General features: G+C 54.0%; 4 protein-coding genes across 9 annotated transcripts in view; 2 read left to right on the forward strand and 2 right to left on the reverse strand.

The window, feature by feature from the left end:
• Positions 1 to 163: 163 nt before the first annotated feature.
• Positions 164 to 4805, reverse strand: SURF1 (SURF1 cytochrome c oxidase assembly factor). 2 transcript variants are annotated; one of them, XM_004048810.5, is made up of 9 exons: positions 4703 to 4805; positions 4565 to 4616; positions 3162 to 3295; positions 2997 to 3079; positions 2087 to 2278; positions 1049 to 1121; positions 801 to 963; positions 417 to 498; positions 164 to 338 (listed from the first exon to the last, which is right to left on the reverse strand). In XM_004048810.5, exons 1-9 carry the CDS (start codon positions 4754 to 4756, stop codon positions 269 to 271), a joined length of 903 nt encoding a protein of 300 aa, XP_004048858.3. In that variant the 5' UTR covers positions 4757 to 4805; the 3' UTR covers positions 164 to 268. The 2 variants fall into 2 exon arrangements, with proteins under 2 accessions (XP_004048858.3, XP_018888683.1); XM_019033138.3 differs by lacking the exon at positions 4565 to 4616 and having other exon boundaries at positions 4703 to 4788.
• A 17-nt stretch (positions 4806 to 4822) lies between these two features.
• On the forward strand, positions 4823 to 12137 carry SURF2 (surfeit 2). The gene is made up of 6 exons (XM_004048812.5): positions 4823 to 4973; positions 5176 to 5330; positions 6073 to 6176; positions 8314 to 8496; positions 8632 to 8801; positions 9423 to 12137. Exons 1-6 carry the CDS (start codon positions 4896 to 4898, stop codon positions 9504 to 9506), a joined length of 774 nt encoding a protein of 257 aa, XP_004048860.5. The 5' UTR covers positions 4823 to 4895; the 3' UTR covers positions 9507 to 12137.
• Positions 9831 to 24615, reverse strand: SURF4 (surfeit 4). Its single transcript, XM_004048806.5, has 6 exons — positions 24292 to 24615; positions 15641 to 15827; positions 14989 to 15065; positions 14375 to 14418; positions 13226 to 13412; positions 9831 to 12137 (listed from the first exon to the last, which is right to left on the reverse strand). Exons 1-6 carry the CDS (start codon positions 24337 to 24339, stop codon positions 11871 to 11873), a joined length of 810 nt encoding a protein of 269 aa, XP_004048854.1. The 5' UTR covers positions 24340 to 24615; the 3' UTR covers positions 9831 to 11870.
• Positions 24607 to 27857, forward strand: part of STKLD1 (serine/threonine kinase like domain containing 1) — a 30428-nt gene continuing 27177 nt past the window's right edge. For all 5 annotated transcript variants that reach the window (XR_010130389.1, XM_019033142.4, XM_019033141.4 and 2 more), the window contains exons 1-2: positions 24607 to 24947; positions 27430 to 27516. Coding sequence is in view for 4 of the 5 variants with exons in the window: in XM_019033142.4 (XP_018888687.4) it covers positions 24861 to 24947; positions 27430 to 27516 (174 nt within the window). In the remaining variant the exon portion in view is untranslated. The remainder of the gene's footprint in view (positions 24948 to 27429; positions 27517 to 27857) is intronic.

Consider the following 27857-nt stretch of genomic DNA (forward strand, 5'->3'; position numbering starts at 1 on the left):
CTCCTGACCTCAAGTGAGCCACCGCACCCGGCCCTTCCCACCCTTATACATCCTTAAACCAGGCATTTTGTTCCCTAGAGATGTAACTTGCATATCAAGTTTTGGGAAAGTTCTTTGGACTGAAACCAAGCCAGGATTTTATGATCAACCAGTCATGAGCTCATTTAAGGTAGAAGGCCAGAACTTTATACCAACAGCACATGGTCCAGCATAAAGGCAGTCTTGAGATACCGCATTATCCAGGGACAGGGCTTTAGCAGCTGATCCGTCACACACCAGGTGGCCCACGTAGGAATTTCTTACACCACAGGTAGGATGTAGCTGCAGAGAGTCCATACCTAGGGGTTGAAAGCAAGCCAGCATTAGCAGGCTGCTAGGCTGAAGGGGAGGAAGCCAGAGGGCCGCTGGGGACTCACCAGGTCACGATGTACTGCAAATGTTCGTTCCTCAAAGTAACTCTGGTTTGCCCTCCAATGGGTCCTCCAGGGACTGTGCTCTCTGTGGAGACAGCAGACTCAAGTCCACCCCCTACTGCCTGCCAAACTGTGCACCACTTCCTAGTGGCTGTCATTTTTGCGTGGCCAGTTGGAAGTCCTGTATGGCCTTTACGTTGGGTGACCATCCCCGCCCTTGTCCGCTCAGTACTTGCCTAGGTTCTTTGCTGAGTTGCTGCCTCCCCCCACCCGCCATATACACATGTGAGAACATAAACCACAGCAGTGACTGGGCAATGAGGGTTAGGAGGAAGGACAGTATTCACAAAAGCTACTTGTTCCGAGATGGGCTGGTCCACAACGTACGGAAGTTGGCATCAATGAAGATGGGCTCTGCGCCTGTGATTCTGGCCATAGCTTCCAGGTCTCGATAATGCCAGTGGTTCCTTTCTGGATTGTTCTCAGGGACAAAGGGCTGCCTGGTTTCTGTCAGCCTCACCATCCCAATGAGGTCCACTTCTCCCTCAATCTATAAAGGAAGGTGTGTGAGATTGCATGGAGCCTGGTGGACTCCCAGAGCCTTCTCTAAAGTAGGAAGAGTCCATGTCCCTTACCTGGCCTTTCTGCCGGGTTTCAGGATTCACTTTCTTCCTGGGAACGAACCCTCTATTTACCAGGATGGTGATTCTAGGGTAATGAAAGTGCTACTTCAGGTGGGGAGGGTTTTTGACTAAAAACAGTCACTCATGGTCACTCAGGCACCCATAGGAACAACTAGAGCACCAAGGAAGGCTTTTAAAACAGGACTGGCTCAGTGGAGCCCTGGCAGTGCCACACAGGCAAAGTCTTCCTCTCTTGACGCCCCTTCGTGGTTGGTAAAAGCCTCCCTGCCACCATCACTACCTTTTTACCAGTGTGGCTTTCCCCCTCTATGTCTGCTTCTTGTGGTCTGCCTACTACAATGTGCAACTGGTGAGCAACACTGCCATGCACCTCTCCCCTGAACTATGGCAAGAGCTGTCTCCAATCCCTCCTCCTAACCAAGGCAGCCGTGAGGAGCAGCCCTGGCACCCCAGCCTGCTGGAGATGAGCATTTGGGCCCCATCCCAGCCCTAAAACAGGAACCCATGGGTTAACAAGAGCCCCAGGTATTTTCATTTGTACGTGAATCCTCCAGTTCCCTAGTTAATCACACAGGTGCTCCTGTACCTGTCATTTGCTTTGCCTGGAATGTTCTTCCCATCTCTTAACTCCCAAATAGCCCCCTAGGGAGCCACTCCTGCCTCCACTCCCTCAAGGTAGGGCTGGGGTCCTTTCTCTTGAAGTCCTCTTGCTGGCTCCTCATAGCTCGCCATCATCTAATGTGTGGGCAACTAGACAGTTCTCCAGAGGCAGGGCCCCTGTTTCACGAATCCCTCCGTTCCCTTCAGAGGTCAACATACACAAATTATCCAGTCATAAATGAGCTGGCTGAGAAGGTTAAGTCAATGTCACAATTAGGGACTTAAACTATGCAAGGAATTGAATCTCCTGGGTATCTTGGGTTCCCCAGGGTCCTACCAAGGTTGGGGATTGTGAAGGAAATAGTGATGTAAATTAGTATACCCTGACTGCCTCTGCCAGGACAGCCAGCTCCCACATGCCCTACTCACCCCAGGTCGGTGCAGTGGAAGGGAGTGACCACATAGGCCCCACTCTGAGTTGAGGAGGAGATGAGGCCGCCCTCCCGGGCCTCTCGGACAGGGTCCACCATGGTCCGGGGCATCATATACAGCTCCTTGGAGTGGTCAAAGCACCCCCTGACCTTCACTGGCCTATACTCCAGATTTTTCAGTTCCATTGGGCTGCATGGAGATAAGAACAGTGGCCGAGCAAGGTTTGGCTGGAAAACGAATCCCCTGAGGGTGGCAGACTACACAGCCCACCAGGGCCAGACAAGTGAAGGAGAAAGGCAAAGGGCGTGCTCTTCAAAGGGGAACTTTGATGCCATGTGGGAATGTGGATCTGCACTGCCAGAGTCCAACTTTACAAGAGAGGCTAAAAATCTGGACTCCTCAATGAATATTTTATGTGAAATTTTAAAAAATATGTGGGCCAAAACCCCATCTGCAAGCCAAATCTGGCATACTGTTTGCTACCCTGAATGGAAAATGTGGCTGAATATACCTATCTCTGTAGGGCATATTCTAGGGAGAGAGCAGACAAATCATTCAGGGCACTTTTTCAAACGACCACCCTCACGGTGAGACCTACATTATCTGCCCTCAGCCACAGGGCCTTGGGCCCTGTGGAGGATAAGTTTACTATACCTGAAAAAAGGGTGACACCCAGGACTCAAAATAAGACTTTCCTCCATATGTCAGGAGGCGGTCTCAGGTAGCTTCACAAGGGCAGTCAGGTGTCAACAGCAAGCCCAACAGATGACTGATAATGAGAGCTCCCACCTGAGGTCAAGGCAGTGACTAAAAGTCCCACCAAAAGGGGCAGGCTGGCCAGCAGAAGCCAGGGCTCTGCTGTTGAACTCAAGTAAAACAGGCCCTCGGGGGGCAGCCACGCACTCACTCCGCTGGCAGAGGGACAGGCTCAGCCAGAACTCTGGACTCCAACTCTGCAATCAGGTTCAGCTTCCACTTCCGACGCTGGACCTACAGTGACAGAGCATAAGCCCAAGCAGATGGCAGCAAGGTCAAGGGCCCAGAGTTAGGCACACCAGATGCCAGTCTTTACCTGCCATGTCCCCAAGCCAAAGGCAGTCACAGGGATGAGGAGCAGGACCCACCGAAGAAAGGAGTCATCTTCCGCTTTTGTGGCAGATGCTTCTGCTGCAGAACTGCCACATCTGCTTGGCCTCCAGGCCACCCCTGGAGAGTTTCACAACACAGACCTGGAGCAGCCAGTTCCAAGACAGACTCCAGTACTACCAATGCTGCCTAGAGCCAACTAGCAGCACCTGTATCCAGCCCAGCTCCTAACCCGGGGCCCAGAACAAGGCACACACAGTACGTCTGCCAAGTGAGTAAGTGGAATCTAGGGCTCAGTGCCGGTTTGACCACCAACCACGACCCTGGGTAACTCATGCCTTTTTACTCAAGAATCTAGATGTATTCCACTGCACTAAGATGCACCATTCATCCATTCAAAATGCATTTAATAAGCAGCTACAGTTGGCCGTGCGCGGTGGCTCACGCCTGTAATCCCAGCACTTTGGGAGGCCAAGGCGGGCGGATCACGAGGTCAGGAGTTCGAGACCAGCCTGACCAACATGGAGAAACCCCATCTCTACAAAAAAATACAAAAATTAGCTGAGCACGATGGTGCTTCTGTAATCCCAGCTACTCGGGAGGCTGAGGCAGGAGAATCGCTTGAACCTGGGAGGAGGTGGTTGCTGTGAGCCGAGATTGCGCCACTGCACTCCAGCCTGGGCAACAAGAGCGAAACTGTCTCAAAAAATAAAAAATAAGCAGCTACAGTTACTAAGTAGCTTAGTCAGGCATTAGTGGTTATTGTGTTATGTAGAAAAATATATCAATTCAGTAATGGCTCACAGAGCTCTCAACAGCTTTCCATTTTTACAACTCATCGTAAATGTAAAGAGGGAAGAATGTACACAGAAAGTGCCTTTAAGCTCTCAGAGGATGAGTTCCATCCGCTGAAAAGCACCAGGGGCCTTGCGGATACTAATTTTTTTTTTTTATAAAAAGGCAGGCCTGGGGCAGGCTTGCACAGCACTCTACACACGGCAAAACAGCCCTGTGCTGCACACTGAGAGGAACACGTAAACCGCGGTGGTTAGATGCGCTTTACTTTCAGAGCCCTGGGCTTTCAGCCTGGGCTGGCCACCCATTAGCTGGATGGGACGTTCGGAAGTAACTCTCGAGCCTTCTCTGTAACAGGGGAACGACCAAGGAGCTACCTCTCGCGTTGTGAAGACAAAGAGCTCGCTACATGCCCGGCACACGACCACAGTTCCACTGAAAGCATTTTAATAAGGAACTTGTCACTCCCAGGGAGCCTCCGCTCAGCCGGCAGTTGGTTCATTTCAATCCCCACGACAACCCTTCAAAGTGCAGGGCAGACAGCAGGTGGCTCTGCCCAGGCGCCTGGATCACAGCCCGGCCTGCAGCCCTCACCTGGGCGCGGGGAGACCCTGAGGACGCTCCTCCAGGCGGCGCTGGCCGGGGCCTGCGGACACGGACGGGCAGGCTGAGCTCCGGGACCCCTCCCCGCGCCCCGCACCCCGCACCCTGCACCCCGCACCCGGCGCTCACCCGTCCCAGCCCCGCCGCCCGCAGCCCCAGCTGCAACGCAGCCACCGCCGCCATCGCACCCGGCCCCGCGAGCGCTTCCGGGACGCAGGAGGCATCTGCATCCGGGGCGCCGCTGAGTCCCGCCCAGAGCCCCGCCCCCGGCTCCACGTTCTGCGAGCGGCTTCCGCCGGGCTGCTCCGCGGGCGCCTCGGCCATGAGCGAGTTGCCGGCCGACGTGCGGGTCTTTCTACGGGAGCACCCGAGCCTGCGGCTCCAGACGGACGCCCGCAAGGTTCGCAGCGCGGGAGGGGAACGGAGTGGCGGAGAAGGGCGCAGTTGGGATGAGGGGCTGAGGGGAGAGCAGGAGAGAGGGGAGGGCAGGGGAGAGGGCGCGGCGGGGTCAGGGGAGGAGAGGGAAGGGGGCGCGGCAGGAGGGGGCACCAGGGAGCGGAGCCCTGGCCCTCCTGACGTCCTGCCCGCCCACGCGTCCGCAGGTGAGGTGCATCCTGACGGGTCACGAGCTGCCCTGCCGCCTGCCGGAGCTCCAGGTCTACACCCGCGGCAAAAAGTACCAGCGGCTGGTCCGCGCCTCCCCGGCCTTCGACTATGCAGAGTTCGAGCCGCACATCGTGCCCAGCACCAAGAACCCGTAGGTGGTCCGCGGCGGCGCGGGGAGGCCCAGGGCAATTAGGACAGCCCCTCCGCTGGTGCCCCCCGGTGCCTGAGCCCCCTCTAAGGGAGCCTCCCGGGAGGGCTCTGCTGAGGACAGGTCCCGGGTGGTAAACCCCAAAGTCCCCTCCTCCTGAGGACTCCGCCAGTGCTGCAGCCCCTACTCTTTCAGAGTTGGGAGCCTTGGGACCCAGGTGGGCGCCCGGGTGCTGAAATCACCTGCGGTCCCAGCGGCGAGGCGTCTTGGTGAGCTCGTTTGCTCACCTGAGGTTTGTCCTGTGGGGTGTGGCTGCTTCACAGATGAGTAGAGGCTTGTGATTTGTCACCTGAGGTTGTGAACAGCGTTGGGTTCTTCCCTTGACCCCAGAAGGGGTCTTTGATTTAGCTGGGAGCTAGGCTTTGTAATAATCGTCAAAACAGAGATAGGATGTTTCCATTCATTGAGCCCTTGCTCCAGGTGGAACCATCGTCTTGCATGAACTCATCCTGGAGCAGTCAGTGAGGCTGCCATGCGTGCTTTTCCGGTAAACATTAAGAGGCTGCAGTCGGCCTGGGTCAGACGGTTCCCCACCCAGCTTCAGAGTGGAATTGCTCTGGGAGCCTTTAAAAGCCCGATGTCCAAGCCGCATGGTAGACCGTCCAGGGATGAGTCCAGGACACAGCCACCAGTCTGAATCCTTGCTGTGAACTGTCCCTACAAATTTGGTCTCTCTGCTCTGTAGGCACCAGTTGTTCTGCAAACTCACCCTGCGGCACATCAACAAGTGCCCAGAACACGTGCTGAGGCACACCCAGGGCCGGCGGTACCAGCGAGCTCTGTGTAAATGTAAGTCCCAGTGGACCCCCGTCAGTGCATCGCCATCTGAGTGCATGCCCGCCTTGCCCCAGATGGAGCGTGCTTGAAGGCAGGTCGTCCTTCAGCGATCCGTGTTGATGCACCAGGCCTGTTTTTGGCACAGTGAAGAGAGGGATGATGGCCCCTGACCCCACAGCTTTTAGTGCAGGCAGGCACAGAGCCAGAAGCAGGCTCGGGAGTGAGTGAGTGTGCATGGCGATGTGAGGTGTGAAAGAAACTGGGCGAGGGATGTGGGGTGGGCTTGCGGAGACAGGAGGGCTGGGGAGACTCGCTGAGGGATTCGCTCGAGGCTGAGGCTGGAGGGATGTGATGGCAGTGGGGTCGGGGGAACAGCACCCCAGGGAGAAGCCAGGGTCCATGGAAGTCTGAGGCAAAAATGTGTTGGCTGAGGTAGGCTCCAAAGGACTGGCTGGGCTAGTGTGCACAGCCCAGATGACCCAGAGGCCAGGCCAGGAGCACTGCAGTGGGTGTGTGGAGAGGGTTGGGCGGGGGCTGCATGGACAGTGTGTATGGTTGAGAAGGGAGGACCCCTTGACTGCGGTCATCCAGGAAAAGATGGTGGGTTTTGGGGGGAGAATTCAGAGTCCCTTTGAAGGTTTTAAGCTTGAGCTGTATTAGGAAAGGTGTGTATTAGGGAAGTATCGGGCTTTTGAAACAGGGACACCCGTGCTGGATGAAGGAGATGGTTGCGCTGTGGATCTGGGTGAGCACCCGGCGAGAGTTTAGAGAAGGGAGAGAGGCCTGGTCCTGAGCCCCAGGAAGAGGCTGGAAGTCCTCCCGTGGTACTGAAGGGAAGATGAGGACAGAGAAATGATAGATTTGATAACATAGAGGCCCCTGGCAACCTTGGTGAGGCACCTGAAGCTTGGCAGGGACACCTGGCTAGAGTGGAGCGTAGGCTGCAGCCCGTGAGGGCAGTGTCCGGCCTTAGGCAGGTGCTGGGTCACCAGAAGGCCTTTCTGGAGTCCAGCTAAGGAGGGAAATGGACAGAGGCTGGAGCGGACAGATTCAGGTTGGTTTGCGGATGGGAAGATGCGTCTACGGGCTTCTGATGAGTGCGGAGAGGCAGTCCAGCCCTCCCGAAGCATGAGTGTGGATTGAGAAGGCAGGACCAGGGTTTCTCAAGTAGAAGGCGGGCACCTTGCAGAGGCCTTGCAGGCACGAGGGCTGCCAGCCTGAGGCTTGGACTTTTTCCAGCCAGTGTGTTAGCTGCTCAGGGGTGGGCAGGAAGGCTCTAAGTGCAGGGGGCCACGGGGTTCCCATGAAGAATGGTTATGATGGTGGACCGTGGAGCTGAGATGGGACTGGGGCACCAAGGTCACTACAAGGCAGTGGTCCATGTAAGTCCAAACGTGGCTGTAAGGGGGCTCTGCCTTCAAGTTCTGGTGGTGACAAGGCTGCTGCATGGCCATGGGGGTGGGTGGCAGAGACAAGAAGGGAAACAGCCCTGGAGATGGGCCGCCACATCAATGGCCAGGGCCCAGCAGGGCTCATGCAGCCCATGAGGGATGATGATGGTAGCTGCGCTGGGCTGGAGGGCAAGCCCCAGCAGACCCTCCAATATACAAGGGGACAACAGTGGTGACTCCAGTGAGGTCTTTCCATGGAAGCCTTGTCCCAACTCCGTTCTCACCCACTAAGGGGCAGCAAAGGCCAGGCAGCCAACCTCCACTGAGCCCCGCCTTCTGGGACGGGGTCTCCCATGTGCTGAGGGAGGACTTCAGGCTGCTGGGGAGAGGGTGGCATCACTGCCAGCCCGAGTTGCCTTTGAGAGGCCATGCCAAGCTCACTGGGGCACAGTTGGCCTTGGGCCTGGTCAGTGCCCTCCTAGCCGTGGCTTCCTAGGCCTGGCTAGATCGGGGATGAGTGGTGGTAAAGGCCCCGTAGACCTGTACCATCTTCTTGCCTCTTGGCTGCAGCCCTGGCCCACCACCCTCCCTGCACACCTGGTAGGAACAGAGCTGAGGCACCCAGCAGCTGCTCTGGTTTTTGTCTAGGGAGGTGGGGCTGTGGGGCCCTGGCCGAGTGCAGGCCTCATAGGTTAGCTGTGGCCCAGAGGACCGTGGGGGATGTGGATGTACCCAGCACGTGCTGGCTTATCTCCCAGATGAAGAATGTCAGAAGCAAGGGGTGGAGTACGTGCCTGCCTGCCTGGTGCACCGGAGGAGGAGGAGGAGGGAGGACCAGATGGACGGTGATGGGCCTCGCCCGCGGGAAGCCTTCTGGGAGCCCACATCCAGTGATGAGGGGGGAGCTGCAAGTGATGACAGCATGACAGACCTGTACCCACGTAAGCAGAACAGCCCCTGCTTCTCCCTGACCCTCTCCTGTCAGCAGGGAGCAGACTGTGGTGCTGCCTCCCCTGCAAAGGTGGTGGCGAACTCAGCCTAAAATAACTGTCAGCCAATCCCTGTGTTCCTCCCAGCTGAGCTATTCACCAGAAAGGACCTTGGAAGCACGGAGGATGGGGATGGCACCGATGACTTTTTGACAGACGAAGAGGATGAGAAGGCAAAGCCCCGAAGAGAGAAGGCCACTGATGAGGGCAGGAGAGAGACGACCGTGTACCGAGGGCTGGTCCAGAAGCACGGGAAGGTGAGCTGTCACCTCCACTCTGTTAGTGTGGCAATGGCTTCCCCTAGTGATGGTTTTCCATTTGTTTAAAAAAAGAAAACTGAACCTTTTTCACAAGTGAAATCCCAAGCCAACAACACACAAGAACCATAGAAGCTGAGGCCGCTGGCTGGCGGAAGGCCGTGAGTGCCTACCATTGCTTCCCAGCCAGCCCCTTGTGGAAGCCAGGCTCTGTGGACCACGGTCAAGACCACTGGTTTGTGAGGACACCCTCCTACCTCAGACTATGAGCTGTGGCGTGTTTGTCCTTACCCCTGGGCACAGGGACCTGATTACTAGCCACCACCTTTGCCTTTGCCATCAGGGCAGGAGTGGACTTCCCTGCCTTTGGTAGATAAGCAGGACCAAGGCCAAAAGAGGACAAGGTCCTAATGAGTGTGTGGCACTGCACTGCGCTCCTCTGAGGCCCTGCTGAGCGGGGTCTAATCCTGCAGCTGTTAAGGAAACGGGGGTGGAGAAAGCCTCTGTGGGTATTTGACCGACACCTCTGAGGCTGTGCGGGTGGGGAGAGCCCTGCACTCCAGGGCCCCTTCTCCATGGGATCAGAAAGGCTCAGTAATCAGAATTTTGTTTATCCCACAGAAGCAGTTGGGCTCGTTGAAAAAGAAGTTCAAGAGTCATCACCGCAAACCCAAGAGCTTCAGCTCCTGTAAACAGCCAGGTTAATAAAAGCACATGCCGTGAAGTTTCGAGAAAGCCTTCAGATATTTCCCCCGCTCCTGATCAAGCCGTGTGTCCTCTGAATGATCGGCTGTCCCCAGTGTCTTCTCTACCCACTTATCCTTGTCTCATGACATCTGCTGCCCTCTAAGGCAGGGCTGAGGGAGTCTGTCCCCCACACCCAGGAAGCAGCAGGGACTCTGAGGGACTAATTCTCTCTGGACATGGCTTCTGAGTGGTCTTCAGAGAAGCCTAGAGAAGTAACCTCGCTTACTGGCATCCTGAGGGGAGCCCCATTCAGGCTGGGCAACGCTATAGGATCACACTGCATACAACAAATGCCATTATTTATTTTGATGTGTTTCCAAAAATCAAAACGTTTTCAAACACAACTAAGATATAAAATACAGCATAAAATGAGATTTAGATCTGTTTCCCACATAAAGCAAAAAAATCTTAGAAATTGTTTTGCCAAAGTCAATTGGTAGATCCCACTTATCCTCTCCTCCCTGCAAAGGCATCTTCCCGAATCAGGCCCTAGCCCACCCAGGGCCAGGAGAAACAGAAACACCCACTAGGATAGAGGCGCTGCTGGTGCAGAACTGGTGCTGACTGCTCACATGGCCTCCTTTGGTCCACCCTACTTTCCACCCATCAGCCAACCAACCTTGACCACAGAAAAACCGTGACTTGGCCAAGGTCATTTGATGGGGGCTGTCATACGGCACTAACGGAGCGAGGTGTGGACCAAGAGACAGCCCTGGTGAGGTTGAAACACTGAGACAAGCCAGTCTTCATGCAGTGAGCACTTGAATGATCACAGGAGAAGAGAACCCATGTCCTGAAGCCATTGCTCGATCTTACCAATATTCGGGGGTAAGGAAGTAGGCTACCAGGGGAAGATTTGCAAACGCATTGGGACTAGCTCGGCTGTGTTAAAAAGGTGCCCCCTCCTCAGGGTAGGTGACTTCCAAAAGCACTTATGAGCAGAAACCTGCCTCACCCCTGCCCTGCAGAGCCAACAGACAAGAGGCCAAGAGGGAGGCAGGCTCGGGGCTGGGCCACAGCAGCCCTGGAGACAGGCTGAGCCAGCCTGTCCCCAGATAGGTCTAGGGGCCAGAGGTGTTCAACCACCCTTGTGGCATTTACTATGGTGCAGACGACAGGGAGCAACAAGCAGTTAAGCTCCCCCCAAAAAGAGAAACACAGTATAAGGCAGTGTTAGAAAACTTTAAATACAGGATTAAGATCAAATCGGTAAGGCATCACAAATTGTAAAAAGGAATTTTGGCTGCATTCGGCATAGCAAACGGACAATCTGAGCGACAGCCTCAGGAAAGTGGTGTGTCGGGGCTGTCCACAGGGCGAGTGCAGCTGGGAAAGGGCGGTGCTGCTCAGCCAGGTGGCCTGCGCTTTCGAGACCTTGCTCAGAAAAGGCCCCATGTGAGGTAACTGGGTTGAGTCCGTGGGTCTCCAGTGCTGGGAGCTCCTGCCACACCCCCTGCCCACAGCGGCTGCGGCTCCGCAAGCTGGTCCAAGGAGCAGCTGGCCAGGCTGGCTTGCAGGGTGCTGCTGCTGGGGCTACCCCTGTGCGGTCTCACTAGCCCTCCCCACTGCCAGCTTGGAGGCCAGCAGCACCCAGACCAGCAGCTTCCCCAAGGACTTCTTGCCCCTCCGCCTTGCCTCAAGCTACTAAAACTCCCAGGGTGTTACCCAATAAAACACTTGGCACCAATCCAAGCTGATTTTCTGACCGATGACTTTTATCATAAACAGCAGCTTCCACCACCCCTTTAATACTGCATCATTCTTTGGGTGTCCCTAAATGTTTTCACTATTCCTATAAAATACAATGCGGGGCAGAAACAACATCAAAGCCACTGGTGTGATTTTAAACCAGGGAGATTAACTGTTTTGAGGTTTGGCTGAACCACCCAAAATAATTTAGTAGTTTCCGCTAAAAATGTAAACTTAAAAATAAGAGGGAGACTACTTTGAATGATAATACCAATGCGTCTGCTCACAGTACAGCCTGAAGGCCCCCTCCTGTACCCCCACAAAAAAACTCAAAAATAGGACTGAGATGCCACAGCCAAGCGGGCTGTTCACTCCAAAGCCTCGGCGTGGGGGAGGCTTCCAGCTGCCAGGCTGGCCTGCACTGAAGGGTCAGACGCCAGACTGTGGCTCCAGAGCAGACTGAGCCATCGATTCTCAGGTGTGTCTGCAAATAAAGTTCTCAAAACATCTGTGCCTTTACCAAGGGAGGGGAAGGGAAGAGGATACATAAAAGCTGGCAGTTTTGTTGAATCCACCCCGAACCAGTCCTTGACGGCCACGGGTCTTAGCCAGGCAGGTAGGGATCTGTGACTGTTACCACTCCTTCTTCTTCTCATCCATGGAGACACCCCCAGGGCCCAGCGCCACCACCAGGAGCAAGCCCCCGATCACCGACATGGTCTGGAAGAAGTCGTATTTCAGGAAGTCATGCATGGGCTTGTAGACTGGAATGGTCCAGAAGGCGTTGAAATATACGTTGATGGCAAAGAGCCACACAACAAGAGTCAAAGCAGCCAGCTTGGTTTTAAAACCAATGGCCACTAAAATCATCAGAGCTGTGCCCACGATGTTCTGGACAATCTGCATAGGTTGAAACGTAAGAAATTCAAAATAAACGTGAGGAACAGAGATGCTTTATAAACAAAAGTTCCAGCTGCTGCATGTCATGAAGTCTCTATCCATCAGGCTGATGTAGCTACTGCTGAGACGGCTGCTGGTGCAAGTAGGGAGATAAAAGCCGGGGGGAGGCAGGAGGCAATAAAGCACCAGCTTTGAAATGTGGAAGGTTTGGGGAAGACTGAAGTTCCCAACTAGTAACAGGCTGTGATTTACCAAGATGAATCTCTAATCCATAACTAAATTCCCAAGTGCTTCTTGGCCCACCCAGCCATCCAGGCCAGAAACATCCTCTCTTCTCTCTCCATGGCGCCAGGAGCTCTTCCTGGACACTACCCGGCCAGGGCTCTCAGTCAGCTCCGGAGGTGTGCTCTGGAAGCTCCTGGAGGCCTGCCCCTGACACCTGACACACAGGAATTACTTGAGAAAGATACGAACAGTGAGGAAAGAAAGAAGAGTAAGGGGAGCCCGGGTGGAGAGCCTTGGCCAACCAAGGGCCAAGCACACTCCACCAAGGTCAGAGGTTCTGGCCTTCACTTGCTGGAAAGAAGGCTTGACACACAAGAGATTGACAATGTTTTGGTCTGTTTTAATGGGATCAAAAAGTTTGCTCCGCCGAGCACGGTGGCTCACGCCTGTAATACCAGCACTTTGGGAGGCTGAGACAGGCAGATCACGAGGGGTCAGGAGATCGAGACCATCCTGGCTAACACGGTGAAACCCTGTCTCTACTAAAAATACAAAAAATTAGCCAGGCGTGTTGGCAGGCGCCTGTAGTCCCAGCTGCTCGGGAGGCTGAGGCAGGAGAATGGCGTGAACCCGGGAGGTGGAACTTGCGGTGAGCCGAGATCACGCACTGCACTCCAGCCTGGGGGACAGAGCGAGACTCCGTCTCAAAAAAAAAAAAAAAAGTTTGCTCCATTTGAGCAGCTCCCCCAGGCTGTGGTTAGTACCCAACCAGGGAGGGGTGAGCAGGGAGGGGGTGGGGGAGGGACAGCATTCTCTCTAAAGGACAGGAAACCAGACCGGTTCAGGCAAGTAGGAATACTTACAGAAAAGAAGCTGGCGTCAAAGTGAAGGAGGGTCATGAACATCAGAACCAGCAAGACCCTGCCTCCGAGCTGCATGTACTGTTTGGGGGAGCTCTCACGCATGGTGGGGACGCCCGCAAACATGCTCTTCCCTTCAGAACGGGATTCTGCTAGGAGCAGCAACAGGCCTCCTCCCAGGGCCAGGTTCCTGAGGAACAGATATGTGGGCTGGAAGCTAAGCCTCACCAGGATCTGGCCTGTCTGTGAGACCAGGTGCAGGGAGACCTTGCTGCCAGTATAAGGCCCTTACTTCCCTTTCTCCAAACCCAGTGATCTGCCAAGCAGGACCAGGCAGGCATGTGCACAGGACCTCAGACTCGAGTTACACTCATGTAAAACCTTACATAGCTCAAGAGACAGAGGTATCTTTACAACTCAACAGTGACAGGCTACCTGAACACACAACCGAGTCCTAGTCACAGCTCCAGTGTTGACCAGCTGGGTCCCCGTGGTCAGGTCTGTCCTCCACTCAGACCCTGAGTCCCCACACCCGTGAAATAAGGGTCAGAAGAGACGGCTTCAGTCTCTACTATTCTAGGGGCTCTGCAACATCCTCTTCAGAACCTGTTTCTAAGAGGCACAATTTAGACAGGGGGGTCCAATCTTTTGGCTTCCCTGGGCTACCCTGGAAGAACTGTCTTGGCCACACATAAAATACACTAATGCTAATGATAGCTGATGAGCTAAAAAAATAAAACTTAAAAATCACAAAAAAAACTCTCAATGTTTTAAGAAAGTTTATGAGTTTGTGTTGGGCCGTGTTCACCCCGTGGACCACAGGCTGGACAAGCTTGGTTTAGACCCAGAGAAGTCTACTCAAACCAATAGTTAACTGAGTTTAGAAATACAGATTGAGTATCCCTAACCTGAAATGCTTAGGACCCAAAGTGTTTCAGATTTTGGTACATTTGCATTATATACTTATTGGCTGAGCATCCCAAATCTGAAAATCCAAAACCTGAAATGCTCCAATGAGCACTTCCTTTGAGCGTCATGTTGGTGCCCAAGATTTTTCCCATTTTGGAGCATTTCAGACTTTGGATTTGCAATGTTCAACCTGTAGGAGGAGCGTATACTAAAACCGACTAAAACCAACCAGAATGCACATACCTCATCAAAAACTTCAAGTCCCATAAAATGCTGTAGGCAATCGTCTGAGGGGAAAGAAGAGAGAGATACTTGAGTCTCAGCCTTTCCAAAGGCATTTCCACAGACTTCATAATACATTAGGCCGTCTCTCCAATGTCAGCTGGAGTCTAAAACACACAAAACCATTGTAGGAGACCGTGGACAGATCTAAGCTCAAAAATGTGGTTCTGTATTTCTCAAGAAATGTGCTATGATGTTCCAGAGAACAAAGTGATTCTGAGACCACTGATGTGGATTCAGATATTCTGTTCCCAGCATTTCATTCTGAATAACCAAGTATTCTTCTTTATGAAGCAACGTGATAACAAGACAGCATCCTGGCTGCAGCCAAGCTCGAGACTTCCCTTGTCACGGTAATCATAGAAATGGGACAAAAGATGGCCCAGTACCGAATGACCTGCCTCTACAGCCCTGCTTGGGCTCACGACTTCCCCAGAAGAGAAAGGAGCTCCAGGCAGTCAGAGACATGCAGGGGGCTGAAGGGGGAGTGACACTGATCCCTCAAGGATGTCTTTTCAGAAGCTCTGCTCCACCAGAGCAAAGAGAAGGGAGCCCCGACCACGCGGCCCGTGTACCTGCAGAGCTATGATTCCAAAGAGCCCGAAGCAGGCGTACTGCACGAAGTTCCTGCTCAACACCAGGACGCAGCCAGCTGGAGAGAAGGACAAGGGTTAGGGGGCCTGAGGGTGGGTGCCAGCGGGGAGCACTGTCTTGATACACTGCTACCTCACCTGGCCCTTAGGTCCAGAGGCAGCCAAACCACCTACCCAAGCAAAAGACAACTTCTGGAAGAATTAATGATAGGCAAGGACCACACATGGTAAGCTGACGAGACTTATCACAAACACCAGAAAGTGGAGCCCTTGCCGTCATAAAGAATAGGCTGTTTCCCACAATCAGCTCCCAAGTCAGCCACCCACCTGAGGTAGGCAATTAACTGCTCTACTGTGGAGTGCCAGCCAGACTCCAGCATCTCCTGCTTTGGGTCCCTGACAGGGACCATGTCCTATTTCCTTAGCAAGCTCTAAAGCAGTGAGCTCAGGGCTAGAGACAAAGCGTCCCCACCAAGGCTTGCAGAGCCGGCCTGGCACAGCTGAGCTGGAGAAGAGGGGAATGGAGGGGGGACAGCAGTCCAGGAGACCCCCAAGTTCACACACAGCCTCCCAACTGCTAACAATCATGGAACAAGACGCCCAGTGAATCCTGACCACCCGCAGAGCCACTCACTCAGCTGTCCCAGCAAGTTGAGGAAGACGAAGGACGAGGCCAGCAGGTAGCCGCAGTTCCAGGTGGTGTCGATGTAGTCGCGCTGCTCGCTCCACTGGAACCACATACGGATGCCGTCCTCCAGGAAGGTGCTGATCAGACAGAGGCGCGCCACGTGGGGCAGGTACTGCTTTGTGACACGGAGGAACTGCAGGGCCACAGAAACCCAAGGGTGAGGTGGCTGCGGCGGGGAGCACCAGGCCACTGCCCGGCACGTCCTTGGGCGGGGTGTGTGAGGAACAGACGCTGTGGAAGGCAAGAGCTCTTGTCAGCCCCGGTGCCTTCCCAGGGCAGACTAGAGGGCTCTCAGTGCTTGCTCCTGAGCGCTACCCTGTGAGTCTGGACACATGCAACAATCCAAGGATCAGTCCCGGAGATGCATGACTTGACGTTAGGCCCTCTGGGGCAGATCCTATAGGGCAGCAGCCCTAACACTCTGCTACCGTGATTTCCCCCAGTGCCTCGGCAGGCAACTACAGTCTTCCAAGGTGGCACTGCCACAAGACACAGAGCTGCTCTTTTCGGTCAAAGGCATTTACAAGTTGGAATCACAGAATGACATCTGAAAAGGCACTTAGAGGTCATCTATCCAACGTTTCTCCACCTCAGCACTACTGGCATCTGAGGCCAGGCCACTCTTTGCCGTGGGTCATCCTGGGTGCTGCAGGCTATGACGCATGACATGTCTGCCCACGACATGCCAGCAGCAGCCTCCCTCCTGAGGCACCGCTGCACTTTGCCAGGCATCTCCGCTGCTCTGGTCCAACCCCTCACCTTACAAATGGCTATATTAAACCCAGTGGGAAGGGGTTCCCCTAGGCTTCGCAGACCTGATGGTGCAATGCCAAGACTTGACCCCAGCCTGCAGGTCACACATGGCTGAGGTGCCAAGGGCCTGGACCTCCCAGCCTGCCCAGTGACGCCCAGAGTACCCTGACAGAACAAGGGTTGGCTTAGGTGACAGCCAGGGTGCCATGCCTAGAGGGCCACATGGTTGACTGAATAGTAAGATCACGTTTACAGTTATCCGAAAATCTCCAGAGCAGCAGGAGGAAGCCCCAGGCTCTGGACAGCGCATGTGTGCTGTTGCAAACCAGGGCTGGCGCTTCCCGGCCCGACGGAGCTCTCCCCTGCAAGCTCAGGATCTGACGTGGGGACTGTGTGTGCAGCAACTGTCAGCGCAGCATGAAGCTGGTACTGCTAATGGCTAGAAAGTGCTGGGATTTTGTCAAAGCCTGCATAATCTCGAGCAAATTAAAACACACTAACAAATGGGATGGACAGCTGTTTCAACAGCAATGAAACGCAAGTGTGTGAAATCACTGTCAAATGTCAAAGGGAAAGAAAACATTTATGACTTCCTGCTGTGCTGTGAGTCAGGTCATTTATGACAGCTGGGTTAGGTAGCCAACATGCACTATCGGATGCCAGGTACAAATGTCACGCAGGTTCACCCCATGCACTTTTCTCTTATCACCCATGCAAAACTGAGATATAAAGTGAAAGAAATACTGTAACACAGCAAGTCCTTCGGAGAAAGATCAGGGGACCCATCCACGAACGCATGTTGGGAAGCCAGAGTCTAAAGAGCACCCGAGAGGCTGACCCCCACGGGAGGCGAGCGAACGTCAGCTGCACAGGCCTCCTAGGGCTGACTAAACCTACTGTTGGAACAAAAGAAGATGTGCGTGTTTCTTATTTTTCAGCATTTTTTAAAGTTGCTTCAAAGTCCTAGACACTGCTGAAGCTGCCCATCTCAGTTACCACGCCCCTGGGTGTTCAGGTCACCCTCCAGCCTGTCAGGCGGGGCCCTGACTAGGTCAGCACTGCAGATTGGCTCCCATGTGGCAGAGAACGGAGGTAGAGATTACGAAGCCAGGTGGCCATTCTCCCCAAACCCACTGCATCCTGCAGTGTCAGTTCTGCACACATTTACTCAGCCTTTGACTCCACGGAAGTGATGGGAGAAATCACAGTGACCGACAGATACCCAGAGAATCACCAAATGGGTTTGGGAGATGAAGTGCAGGTGGAGGTTCTGAGGCCCTGTGATCTCATCCTGCCCTGGTACCGTCCAGCCAGCACACTGTGTGACCTGGACACGCCCAGTTACTTTTTTGAGAGTGTCTCTACTATCCTACAGTAGAGTGAGGCCACCTGAACTAATGGTTGGTAATATGCTTTCCAACTTTACTAGGAGGAAGACCTTGTTTCACTTTTTATTTTTAAAAAGGCCCCAAATACTCCCCTGTGAATTTTAGGGCCAATGCAGAGAACCAGCACAAGATGCCCATGTACACAGTGTGACGCAACCTGTATCACACTGGGTGGTGGGAAAGGTGACGCCACACACCCTCCCCAGGTTCTGCCTCATGGCCTCGTTGCTCTCTAAATGCCCAGCAACAGTGTAATCACCCATATTCCATGGAAGAGAGAAAGCACACCACCATGGCACACGATGTGCCACTGCTCTCAAGGAATGGCCTCACATCGTGGCCCAGCTGGGAAGCCCCAGCAAGGACACAAGCCTTTATCTCATCTGAACCTGGGGAAAAGCAACCACTGGGAAGGAAGAGCTCAACAGGAGGCTGTCCAGACCTCTGAGATGAGACGGAGCCGTGGTGGGACTCCCAGGGCGGGGTGTGGGTGTGGGGCGTGGACCCCAACAGCAGCAGAGAGGTAGACTGCAATCCACACCCAAGACAGACACCAGAGGTGTTCTGACTTGCTTCTAAAATGAGAGCTGTGAGCCACTCACTGGCCTGAGATGAGCAAACCAGCCCAGCCATGTGCTGCGGTCTAAGCCTCCCCCAGTTGCAGGACCTGCATTTAACATGCTCATCTACGTGCACAGCCCACGAGACTGAGGCAGTGTTTAAAAGTCTCTTTGATGAGTCTGCGACTCTTAATTTGAGTGTCTGGGTCAAGAGGATTAAAGAGCAAAAAAGAGAGAGAAGGTGGGACAGGCAATTCACACCTCCTTCCCTGCGCAAACATGGTGACGAAACAGACACAGCTCTTGGCTTTGGGGAAAAATATGCAAAAATTTAGGTACTGCCTTCTGAACTGAGCACACCTACTGCTTGGCTGTACTGGTTTTCAAAGGCAAGCCTGGTCCACACTGAAGGCTGAAGTCAGGCTGATGCAGTCTCCTTTAAACCGGCCACCATTTAATGAGCATCTGTTTGGACTGAACGCTGAAAAAGCCACGTTTAAAGACAAGGCCCAACATTAACCTTATTTCCTACATGCATGTTGGTCACAACTACTTCAACTTGGCCACTGGAACCATGTCATGCCACTCTAGAACACGTCCCAGAGCCAGTGTCCCCTCAGCACAGCAGAGAAGAGCCCCCAACACAGGCAGGACACACAGCACCCCAGGACAGACGAGAGCAGCCTCACTGCAGGCACTAAGGCCATTGCTGGTAGCCAGCACACAGGTGACCTGTGTAAACACGGCGAGCACATAAAACTTGTGACAGTCCCCCTCCCCCCCATTACAGGACTGCGACAGCAGAGCCAGAGGTGGCTGTTGACCTGGCGGGCTGCAGGAAGAAGATGACACAGTTAGCTCACCTCTGTGGCCAAGCTTCTCATTAAGTCTCTCCGAGAACTGCGCCATCAAGCAGGATATGGTTCATAAGCAGTGACAGCATCTGAGGGGCTTAACAGGAAGACTGAGATTTCTCTCAAAGGGGTGGTTATTTTAGACGACTGAAGGGGATTTTAGAAACGTAATTAATTATATCCACCCTGAGATGACTTCCTGGGCATCCAGTGATCACTGTCACAGCCACCTGCAGCTCCCACGCCACACAGAAAACTCCACTTTCTCTTCACACTCAGGACAGAAAGAAATTGAGGAAAGCAGCTTGCAAATTCGTGGTGAATGAGAACATCGACGAAAAAGGCAGGTCAGATTTCCTTGATCACCAAGGACTGGGGCTGCCTCGTTCAAAGCCCAACTCAGGTCCCACACATCCTAGAAACAAGCATCTGCGGCCCAGCGGCTTCCCTCACATCAGCCTGTCGGAGCTGGCTCGAGCTCACTGGCTCACTGCAGCTCCAGAACTTCCCCCGAGCCCCGCTCCCGTGCTGCTCTATAGGTTCACACCGCACCCTGCAGGGCCAGAAAAGATGTTGCCAGCCCAACGTGGGAGATGATGGCCTGGCTTTACTAAAAAACTGTGTGATCAAAATCCCAACTATAGGAAAGACGTAACTGAGAACGACTGGGCCCCACGTTCTGGGAGGAGCCCCGCTAACCACAACCTCCTCTGCTCCTCGCCCGCACTCCCCTCAAGAGTGAGTTTTAACCTCCCGTTAAGATCATCGCACAAAGAAAAGTGAGTCAGCTCCTCTTTGCCTTCTCTCCCCACTCCTTCATGATATAGGGCAGGGTATGACAGAGCCTGCCACTGTCACCAGGACTTTGCCACACCAGTCACCAGCACGGTGTTCATCAGGAGCCTCACAGTGCTTGTGCCACCTGCAGGTTCAGGGGTCCTCAGGCCTATCCTTGCTTCCCCAGCACTTCAACTAGGGCCCAGGCCAGCTCCTAGGGCCCAGGACTAGCTCTGCCACTCTTGAGGACAGGTTAAAAACACCAAAGGTCACACTGGAGAGGAAGGCCCCATGCAGCTTTTCTGTCACCTTGGTGATGAGCCACCAGGCAGAACCCATTAAGTGCTAATATTGCTGTTTATGGGTATAAACTGCTTAGAAGCTACATTTTGCAGAGCGTCTAATAAGCAATGAGGAGCAGCTGCAGGCATGGACATTAGTTTGGATTGCTGAGTTCATTAGTTTCTGGCCCCTTCCCATGGCTTCCAAATGCCCAGCTCCTGCATAGAGCACGTCTCAGCAGTTTCTACAGAGCATGGCTCCCGGGAGCAAGAGGACACTGTCCCTGGCTGCCAGATCAAGGAGCTTGATGCCAGAGGCAGAGAGACAAGAGATGCAACTGTGGGGAGCCTGCCAGCAGAAACTAACCAGACTGCTCGTCCCCGTGAACCAGCCTCTGCAGGCCAGAAGGAAAGATCACAGTCAAGCAAGCAGTGAGGAACCCAGCCTTTGGGGTAACAGGATGCGGACTCAGTCTCCAGGCCACCACAAGCCAGTGCGGCCAGCCAACCTCCCTCTGCCCATCTGAAGATGGAGACGCTCTAGCCAACCTCCTGCAGTCAAGAAGTTCACAAAAGGAATGTCTATCATGGACCCGGCCCAGTGAAAGACTTAATGTCATTGTTATAATATTGGAAGACACTGGGCCTGGGAAACTAAGCTTACTTAGGTCTTGCTTTCAGCAGCCCACACTTTCTGGTCAAATCTTGTCACTTCAGTTTTGCTCTTATTTTCTGAAGATGTGAAAAAATGGATGTGTCACTTTATCTGATCAGTGACTTCCATGGTAATCCTCTATCGGCTTCAAATTAGGTCATTTTCATGTAAAAGGCTGGTCTGGCAGCTTTAAGTACTATGTGGATAAAGAGAAACAAAGCCCCATCTGGGCTTGGTCAGATTCTGTCCACAAGAAGCCATATTTTGACTTCGAACCCTGTTTACTTGCCTGCATCTGTCTGATTGGGGTTTGGGCGAGTACAAGTCGCTGCCCTCCCAAGCTCCCCACAAAAGGGCATGGAAGCTCCCGCAGCCATGCTCTGCCACCACCTAGGCGGACTCTAAGGAGATCATCTGACGGCGGCAGCCTGCGCTGCCTTACAGATATGGTCCTAACCCACTTGGGTTTTGTATGTGAGCAGCCCCTTCACCCGCTAGTGCTCTTCCCTTGACTTGTGCCAGAAGAGCAACACCAGGGGCTGGGGGCGCTGGGGACCAAGACCCGGCTTTTCTTGGTCTTGGTCACAGGCAAGTCTAGGAGCCTGAGCAGGTTTGGCCTCCCCTCAGTAACCTGGGAGAGGTCGACTCTGTGCCCCCTCAAGAGCCTTTCCAGTTCCAAGCTACTGCTTCTTTCATTTAAAACACAACAGAATACATGATGAAGGCTGGGCGCAGTGGCTCATGCATGTAATCCCAGAACTTTAGGGAGGACAAGGCGGATCACCGGAGGTCAGGTGTTTGAGACCAGCCTGGACAACATGACAACATGGCAAAACGCTGTCTCTACTAAAAACACAAAAATTAGCGGGGCGTGGTGGCGTGCGCCTGTCATCTCAGCTACTCAGGAGGCTGAGGCAGGAGAATAGCTTGAACCCGGGAGGCGGAGGTTGCAGTGAGATGAGATTGCGCCATTGCACTCCAGCCTGGGTGACAAAGTAAGACTCTGTCTCCAAAAAAAACATAATAACAAAACATGAAGAAAAGGCGGGGCAGGGTGGCTCACGCCTGTAATCCCAGCACTTTGGGAGGCTAAGGCAGGCGGACCACCTGAGGTCAGGAGTTCGAGACCAGCCTGGCCAACATGGGGAAACCCCGTCTCAACTAAAAATACAAAAAAATTAGCTGGGCGTGGTGGCAGGCGCCTGTAATCCCAGCTACTTCGGGAGGCTGAGGCAGGAGAATTGCTTGAATCCGGGAGGCGGGGGTTGCAGTGAGCCGAGATCGCACCATTGCACTCCAGCCTGAGCGAAATTCTGTCTCAAAAAAAAAAAAAAAAAGAAGAAGGAGAAAACAGTATGTGAAGACACTGGGAACTTTTTTTTGTCAATAGGAGAGTCTGTCATTTGCTAGTGGGCAGCAGCTTGACTGGAGACATTTGATCTAGATTTGGTTATGAAATTCACTTGCAAATCCAGGTTTTCCAGGACAAAGAGCCAGTGTAGGTAGCTCTCATCCTTCCCTCAGCTATGAGGAGCCATCTTCTTAGGGAGTTGCGACTTGGAGAAATATAAATGGGTCACTATAAATTATGTCAATGAAAACTGACAAACCTAAAAGGTCTACCTGGTTCTTGAGAGCTTTTGATATGAATTGTTTTTAAAATTGTGTCTTTAAAGGCTGGGTGCCGTGGCTCACGCCTGTAATCCCAGCACTTTGGGAGGCCGAGGTGGGCAGACCACCTGAGGTCAGGAGTTCGAGACCAGCCTGACCAACATGGAGAAACCCTGTTTCTACTAAAAAAAAAAAAAAAATACAAAATTAACTGGGTGTGACGGTGCATGCCTGTAATCCCAGCTACTCGGGAGGCTGAGGCAGGAGAATCGCTTGAACCCAGGAGCTGGAGGTTGTGGTGTGCTGAGATCACACCATTGCACTCCAGCCTGGGCAACAAGGTCAAAACACCATCTCGAAGAAAAAATAAATAAATAAAAATAAATAAACAAATAAAATTGTGTCTTTAAGCACAAAATCAGAATCTTAGGGAAAAAAATGCTTCGTCAAGTTGATTACTTTTTCCCCCCAAATTTAAAATATTGGCTCACAGAAAGTGTTGCAATGAGAACCGATGGTGAGGTCACACTAGAAAGAGATCACCCCCCAGGAGGAACGGAAGAGCTCAATAGCTGATCAGAAAACGGTCACTTACTCTCTTCTTTTTTTTTTAAACCACACATATACAAGCCTTCCAATAAGTCTAGGCCTCAGAGTTTGATGACTCACTACCACCTCCAGAAAAATTTAAAAATTTAACCATCACTACTTAAAACTCTAGCAAAGCCACACGAACACATTAAGTAAACCGAGGAAAAAACGGCAAGTGGGCCACACAAGGCTCTCCCTGCGGGGATAAGGCTGTTAATTTGTCGACATAACGGGATTCTTTTAGAAGTAAAAGGCATAAATCTGCGTAACCACCACCACCTTTTGTTTTGTTTTTTTGTTTTGTCAAGCTTAATCAAGAAAGAGGGAAGGGAGTTGTGTCCCTTCACTTTGTAGGATCGGATCCTGTCCACCCAGTTTCCGAATGCTCTCAACAGTTACCCAACCGCCTGTTTCAAAGGCTTCCCTGTTGCTCAGAATGCCACCTGGACACTTCTGGAAGGAGACTATCAGGGAGATAGGCTTCCCCTCCTCCCAGGCTGTGTACAGGTCCCCACTCAATCCAGCCCAGGGCAGAGTCCAAACGGGGAGGGAGACAAGCAGACAGGGTCAAAGGGACCCCAAGAGTCCAGCACATCTGGGAAAGAGAAAAGGAAAAAGTGCTGTGGCTTCCTGTAGCTGGGGCGCACGCCAGCGCGCCCCCTTTCCTCTGGGAGGACCCCCGGCCCCCGTTCGTCCCCGAGCTCCCAGCCCGCCTCCGGGAGCCCCAGTGAGAGGAAAAACGTGCGGGGACCCCCCCAGCAGCTCCAAACGCCGAGGCGCTCCCCGCGAGCCTCAGACCCGACCCAACGCCAGGACTCGCGCCGCCGGCCCGGGAAGAAACCCCCACAGCCCGCGCCCCGGGCTGGCTGGAGGGTGGGGGCGGCTAGCCAGGCAGGGCGCCGAGGCCCGGGCTCCGGGAGCGGCCCAGCGGGCAGGGGAGACTGGGCCCGCAGGCCGGGTTTGGGGCTGTTCAGCCGGGACAGAGGGCCCGGGCGGGGGGTCCCTCTGTGGGAACAAGGAGTCAGGGGGCGGCCCGGGCCTGGCGCCCTCGCTGGGAGGCCGACTCCGGAGCGGCCCGGGCGGCCTGGGTCGGGACCGGGGCCGGGGGAGGAGCCCGCAGGCCGCACCTGGTCGGCGAAGTCCTCGGCCGTGCCCATCAGGTCGTTCTGGCCCATGGCGACGGCGGGAGGCACGGCTCGGCTCGCTCGCTCGCTCGCTGGCTCTCCCCCGTCGGCGCCCGCACCCGCTGCGGCCTCCACAGGAAGTGCCCGGCGGCCGGCCTCGCTCCGCGTCGGCTGCGGCTCCGCGTCGGCTGCGGCTCCAGCGGCTGCCACGTAGGCCAAGCCTTAAAGGGGCCGCGCGCCGCCCGGGCCCGCCCCGGCGCGTCTTAAAGGGGCCACGCGCCATCCCCAGTCTCCCGACCCTTCCGCTCGAAGCCACGCCCGCCGCGCTCGACGCCACGCCTCTCACGCTGGAGGCCCCGCCCGCCGCGCGCAGGCCCTGCCATCCCTCCCGGCCCGGCGGAACGCGTCCCTTTTAAGGGGGCGAGGACCTGGGGGTCTGGGGCCAGCGCGCGGGAGGGACGCCTGAGTGCCTCGAGGGCGCCGTTCGGGCGGGGAGGGTCCCGCGGGTCCCACTGACCCACGCGGGGTGGGGCCAGGGGTGGACGCTCACCCGTACGCGGTCGCTACTGATCATGCTTGGGCCAGGATCCAATCGCAGGCGCCCCACGCAGGGGGAGCGAGGCCCAGGGTCCCCCGGAGAGCCCATGGAGAAGTACCAGGTGCCGAGTGTTCCCTGCGGGGAGGCGGGGGCTCCGTGGGGTAACGGTCGCAACCCTGGAGCTGCGGCCGGCGGTTCCGACCGAGGGCGGCGAGGGGCCCGCGCCCTGGCCAGTGTCGGCCTGCAGCTCCTAGGTTGAACCCGGGGGGCCTCCAACGGTGACCTCCTGGGTGCCCTTTGCCACTCAGTTTCCCCCTTTGTGAATTGACTAAGGATTCTCCAGCCCTGGCTGAGTATTTGAGGGCGTGGGGCAGCTCCTCTATCCTTCGTGCCTGGGGTCTGTGCGCTTGGGTCCACCGAGGCAGGACCCCCGGGAACATCCCGAGTACATAATTGGGAGCCCCCAGTCCCCTAAAAACACCCCTGCAGCGTGGGTCTGTGAAAATGTTTGAGACCTAAAAAACTAAAAAATTCACAAAACACAAAAGGAAAGCTGCAAAATAAAAGTAAATGTTTAATTAAATGCTTCTATACATGATATATACACTTTATAATGTTAGATTCAGCATTTGTGAAAAATGCATTCGCTTGGAAACAGTTTGCGGGTTAGATTTTTGTCACTTTGGAAGAATTGTCTTTGTGTGAGAGGACTATAGGGCGTTGCCAGAGGTGAAGCAGATGAGCTTCTGGTGGCCAGATAATTTTTAAAGTAAAGTTGTTTTTCAGATTAAAAAAAAAATAGACGTTTCAGGAATATACCTGCTTTTGGAAAAAAAATAGACTTGATTCGAGATACGGCTCCATTTTACTGTTTAATTTGCTGCCTAAGCTTGAACGCTCTCACACCAGCTCTGCCCTCAGCCCGCTGTGGCTTAGAACAGCAGTCCCTGGCCGGGCTCGGTGGCTCACGCCTGTAATCCCCAACACTTTGGGAGGGCAAGGCGGGCGGATCACCTGAGGTCGGGAGTTCAAGACCAGCCTGACCAACATGGAGAAACTCTGTCTCTACTAAAAATACAAAATTAGCCGGGTGTGGTGGCGCATGCCTGTAGCCACAGCTACTCGGGAGGCTGAGGCTGGAGAATCGCTTGAACCCAGGAGGCAGAGGTTGTGGTGAGCCAAGATAGCGCCATTGGACTCCAGCCTAGGCAACAAGAGCAAAACTCTGTCTCAGAAAGAAAAAAAAAATAGCAGTCCCCAACCTTTTTGGCACAAGGGACCAGTTTTGTGGAAGACAATTTTTCCACAGATGGAGGCGGGAGGATGGTTTTGGGATGATTCAAGCACATTACACTTAGTGTGCAGTTCATTTCTATTATTATGTTGTAATACATAATGAAATAATTACATAACTCACCATAATGTAGAATCAGTGGGAGCCCTGAGCTTGTTTTCTTGCAACTAGACCATCCTCTCGGGATGATGGGAGACAGTGACGGATCATCAGGCATTTGTTTCTCATAAGGAGCATGCAACCTGGATCCCTCACATGCACTGTTCACAATAGGGTTCACACTCCCATGAGAATCTAATGCTGCTGCTGAGCTAACAGGAGGTGGAGCTTGGGTGGTAATGCGAGCCATGGGGAGCGGCTGTAAATACAGATGAAGCTTTGCTCCACTGCCTGCTGCTCACCTCCTGCTGTGCAGCCTGGTTCCTAACAGACCACGGACTAGGTTGAGGACCCCTGGCTTAGAATATCCAGTGTCATGAGCAGGCTGCTCACAAGGCTGGATTACAGACTCCTAAGACTTTCATGGGCTCTGAGAGTCCCTAGGCTCAGGCTTCCATCCTCATATCTCCTCCTCTGGGTCCTGCCCTCCCTCCCCCAGTCTTCTGATGAATGTCAGCCTCCAGCAATCCCCGGCCCAGCCCCCTGCCCCATAGCACTTGGTCTCTGCACAGAGTTCTGGCTTGGTGGCCATCTCTCCAGATTTGGCTCAAATCACAGGCTCTAAGGTCAGACCCCCAGAGTTACCCCAGGCAGTGTCCTGCTTTCTAGTGACATAGCCTCAGGCAAGGACCTAGCTCCTTGTGCCTCAGTTTTCCCCAATGTAAACACAGAGGTAGCAATGGTGTCAACTGCAAAGGGTGGCTGTGAAGTGCTTGGCACCATGCCAGGCACACAATGGCTTCCTGATTGTACCAGTCACAAGATTGGTTACTTTCTTGTTGGAAACCAGTTGGGAGGTGGATGCTGGAAGTTGAGGTCACAGAGGTCTATAGAGAGTGAATAAGCCCTTTTTCTCGGGGAGGTTCTTGCACTTGAGTGCCCAGCTGGTCCTCATTGCAGGTTGGGGGAGGGATACAGGGTTGTAGAAGAGCTCCAGAATCGGCCCCAAATAGGTGAGATCAGAGTTCTGCCATTGAAAGGCTTTTTGCCCTCCTTGGGCCATTTCCTCCATTGCAAGATGGGGTGGAGCCACTTGCTCTGCCAGCCTGACAGGGGAGTTAGCAGGGCCAGAAAAGGAGTTGGAGCTGGGCTTTTGGAAAGGGAAAAGTTGTGTGCATTTCCTGAAAGCTTCTCTCTTCCTTGCTGGTAGGTTTTGTACCAGCTGAATCCTGGGGCCTTGGGGGTGAACCTGGTGGTGGAGGAAATGGAAACCAAAGTCAAGCATGTGATAAAGCAGGTAAGAGGCCAAGCCTGTGCATCCCATGCCGGGTGGTTCTGTGACTGTGATTTTCCCCAATACAAGCTCTTCCCATGTTGGAGAAGCTTCCTGATGCAGCAGCTGGATTCCTCGCTGCCGGCACTTGTGGAGACTAATCTGGTTGGGGTAGATGTGGGGGTGCGTGAAGCTCTGTCACCTTGATGGGGAAGCAATGCTAATTTTTACTCCAACACCACCACCTCCCACCATTTACGCATCCCGTGCTGTATGCCAGGCACCGACTCACTTCATCTCCCGTCAACCCTGTAAAGCAGAAACCATGACCCTGTTTATAGCCAAAGACAGTGAGGCTCAATGCA

Source organism: Gorilla gorilla, chromosome 13 (genome assembly GCF_029281585.2).
Source record: "Gorilla gorilla gorilla isolate KB3781 chromosome 13, NHGRI_mGorGor1-v2.1_pri, whole genome shotgun sequence".
In the NCBI taxonomy this organism is placed as follows: Eukaryota; Metazoa; Chordata; class Mammalia; order Primates; family Hominidae; genus Gorilla; species Gorilla gorilla.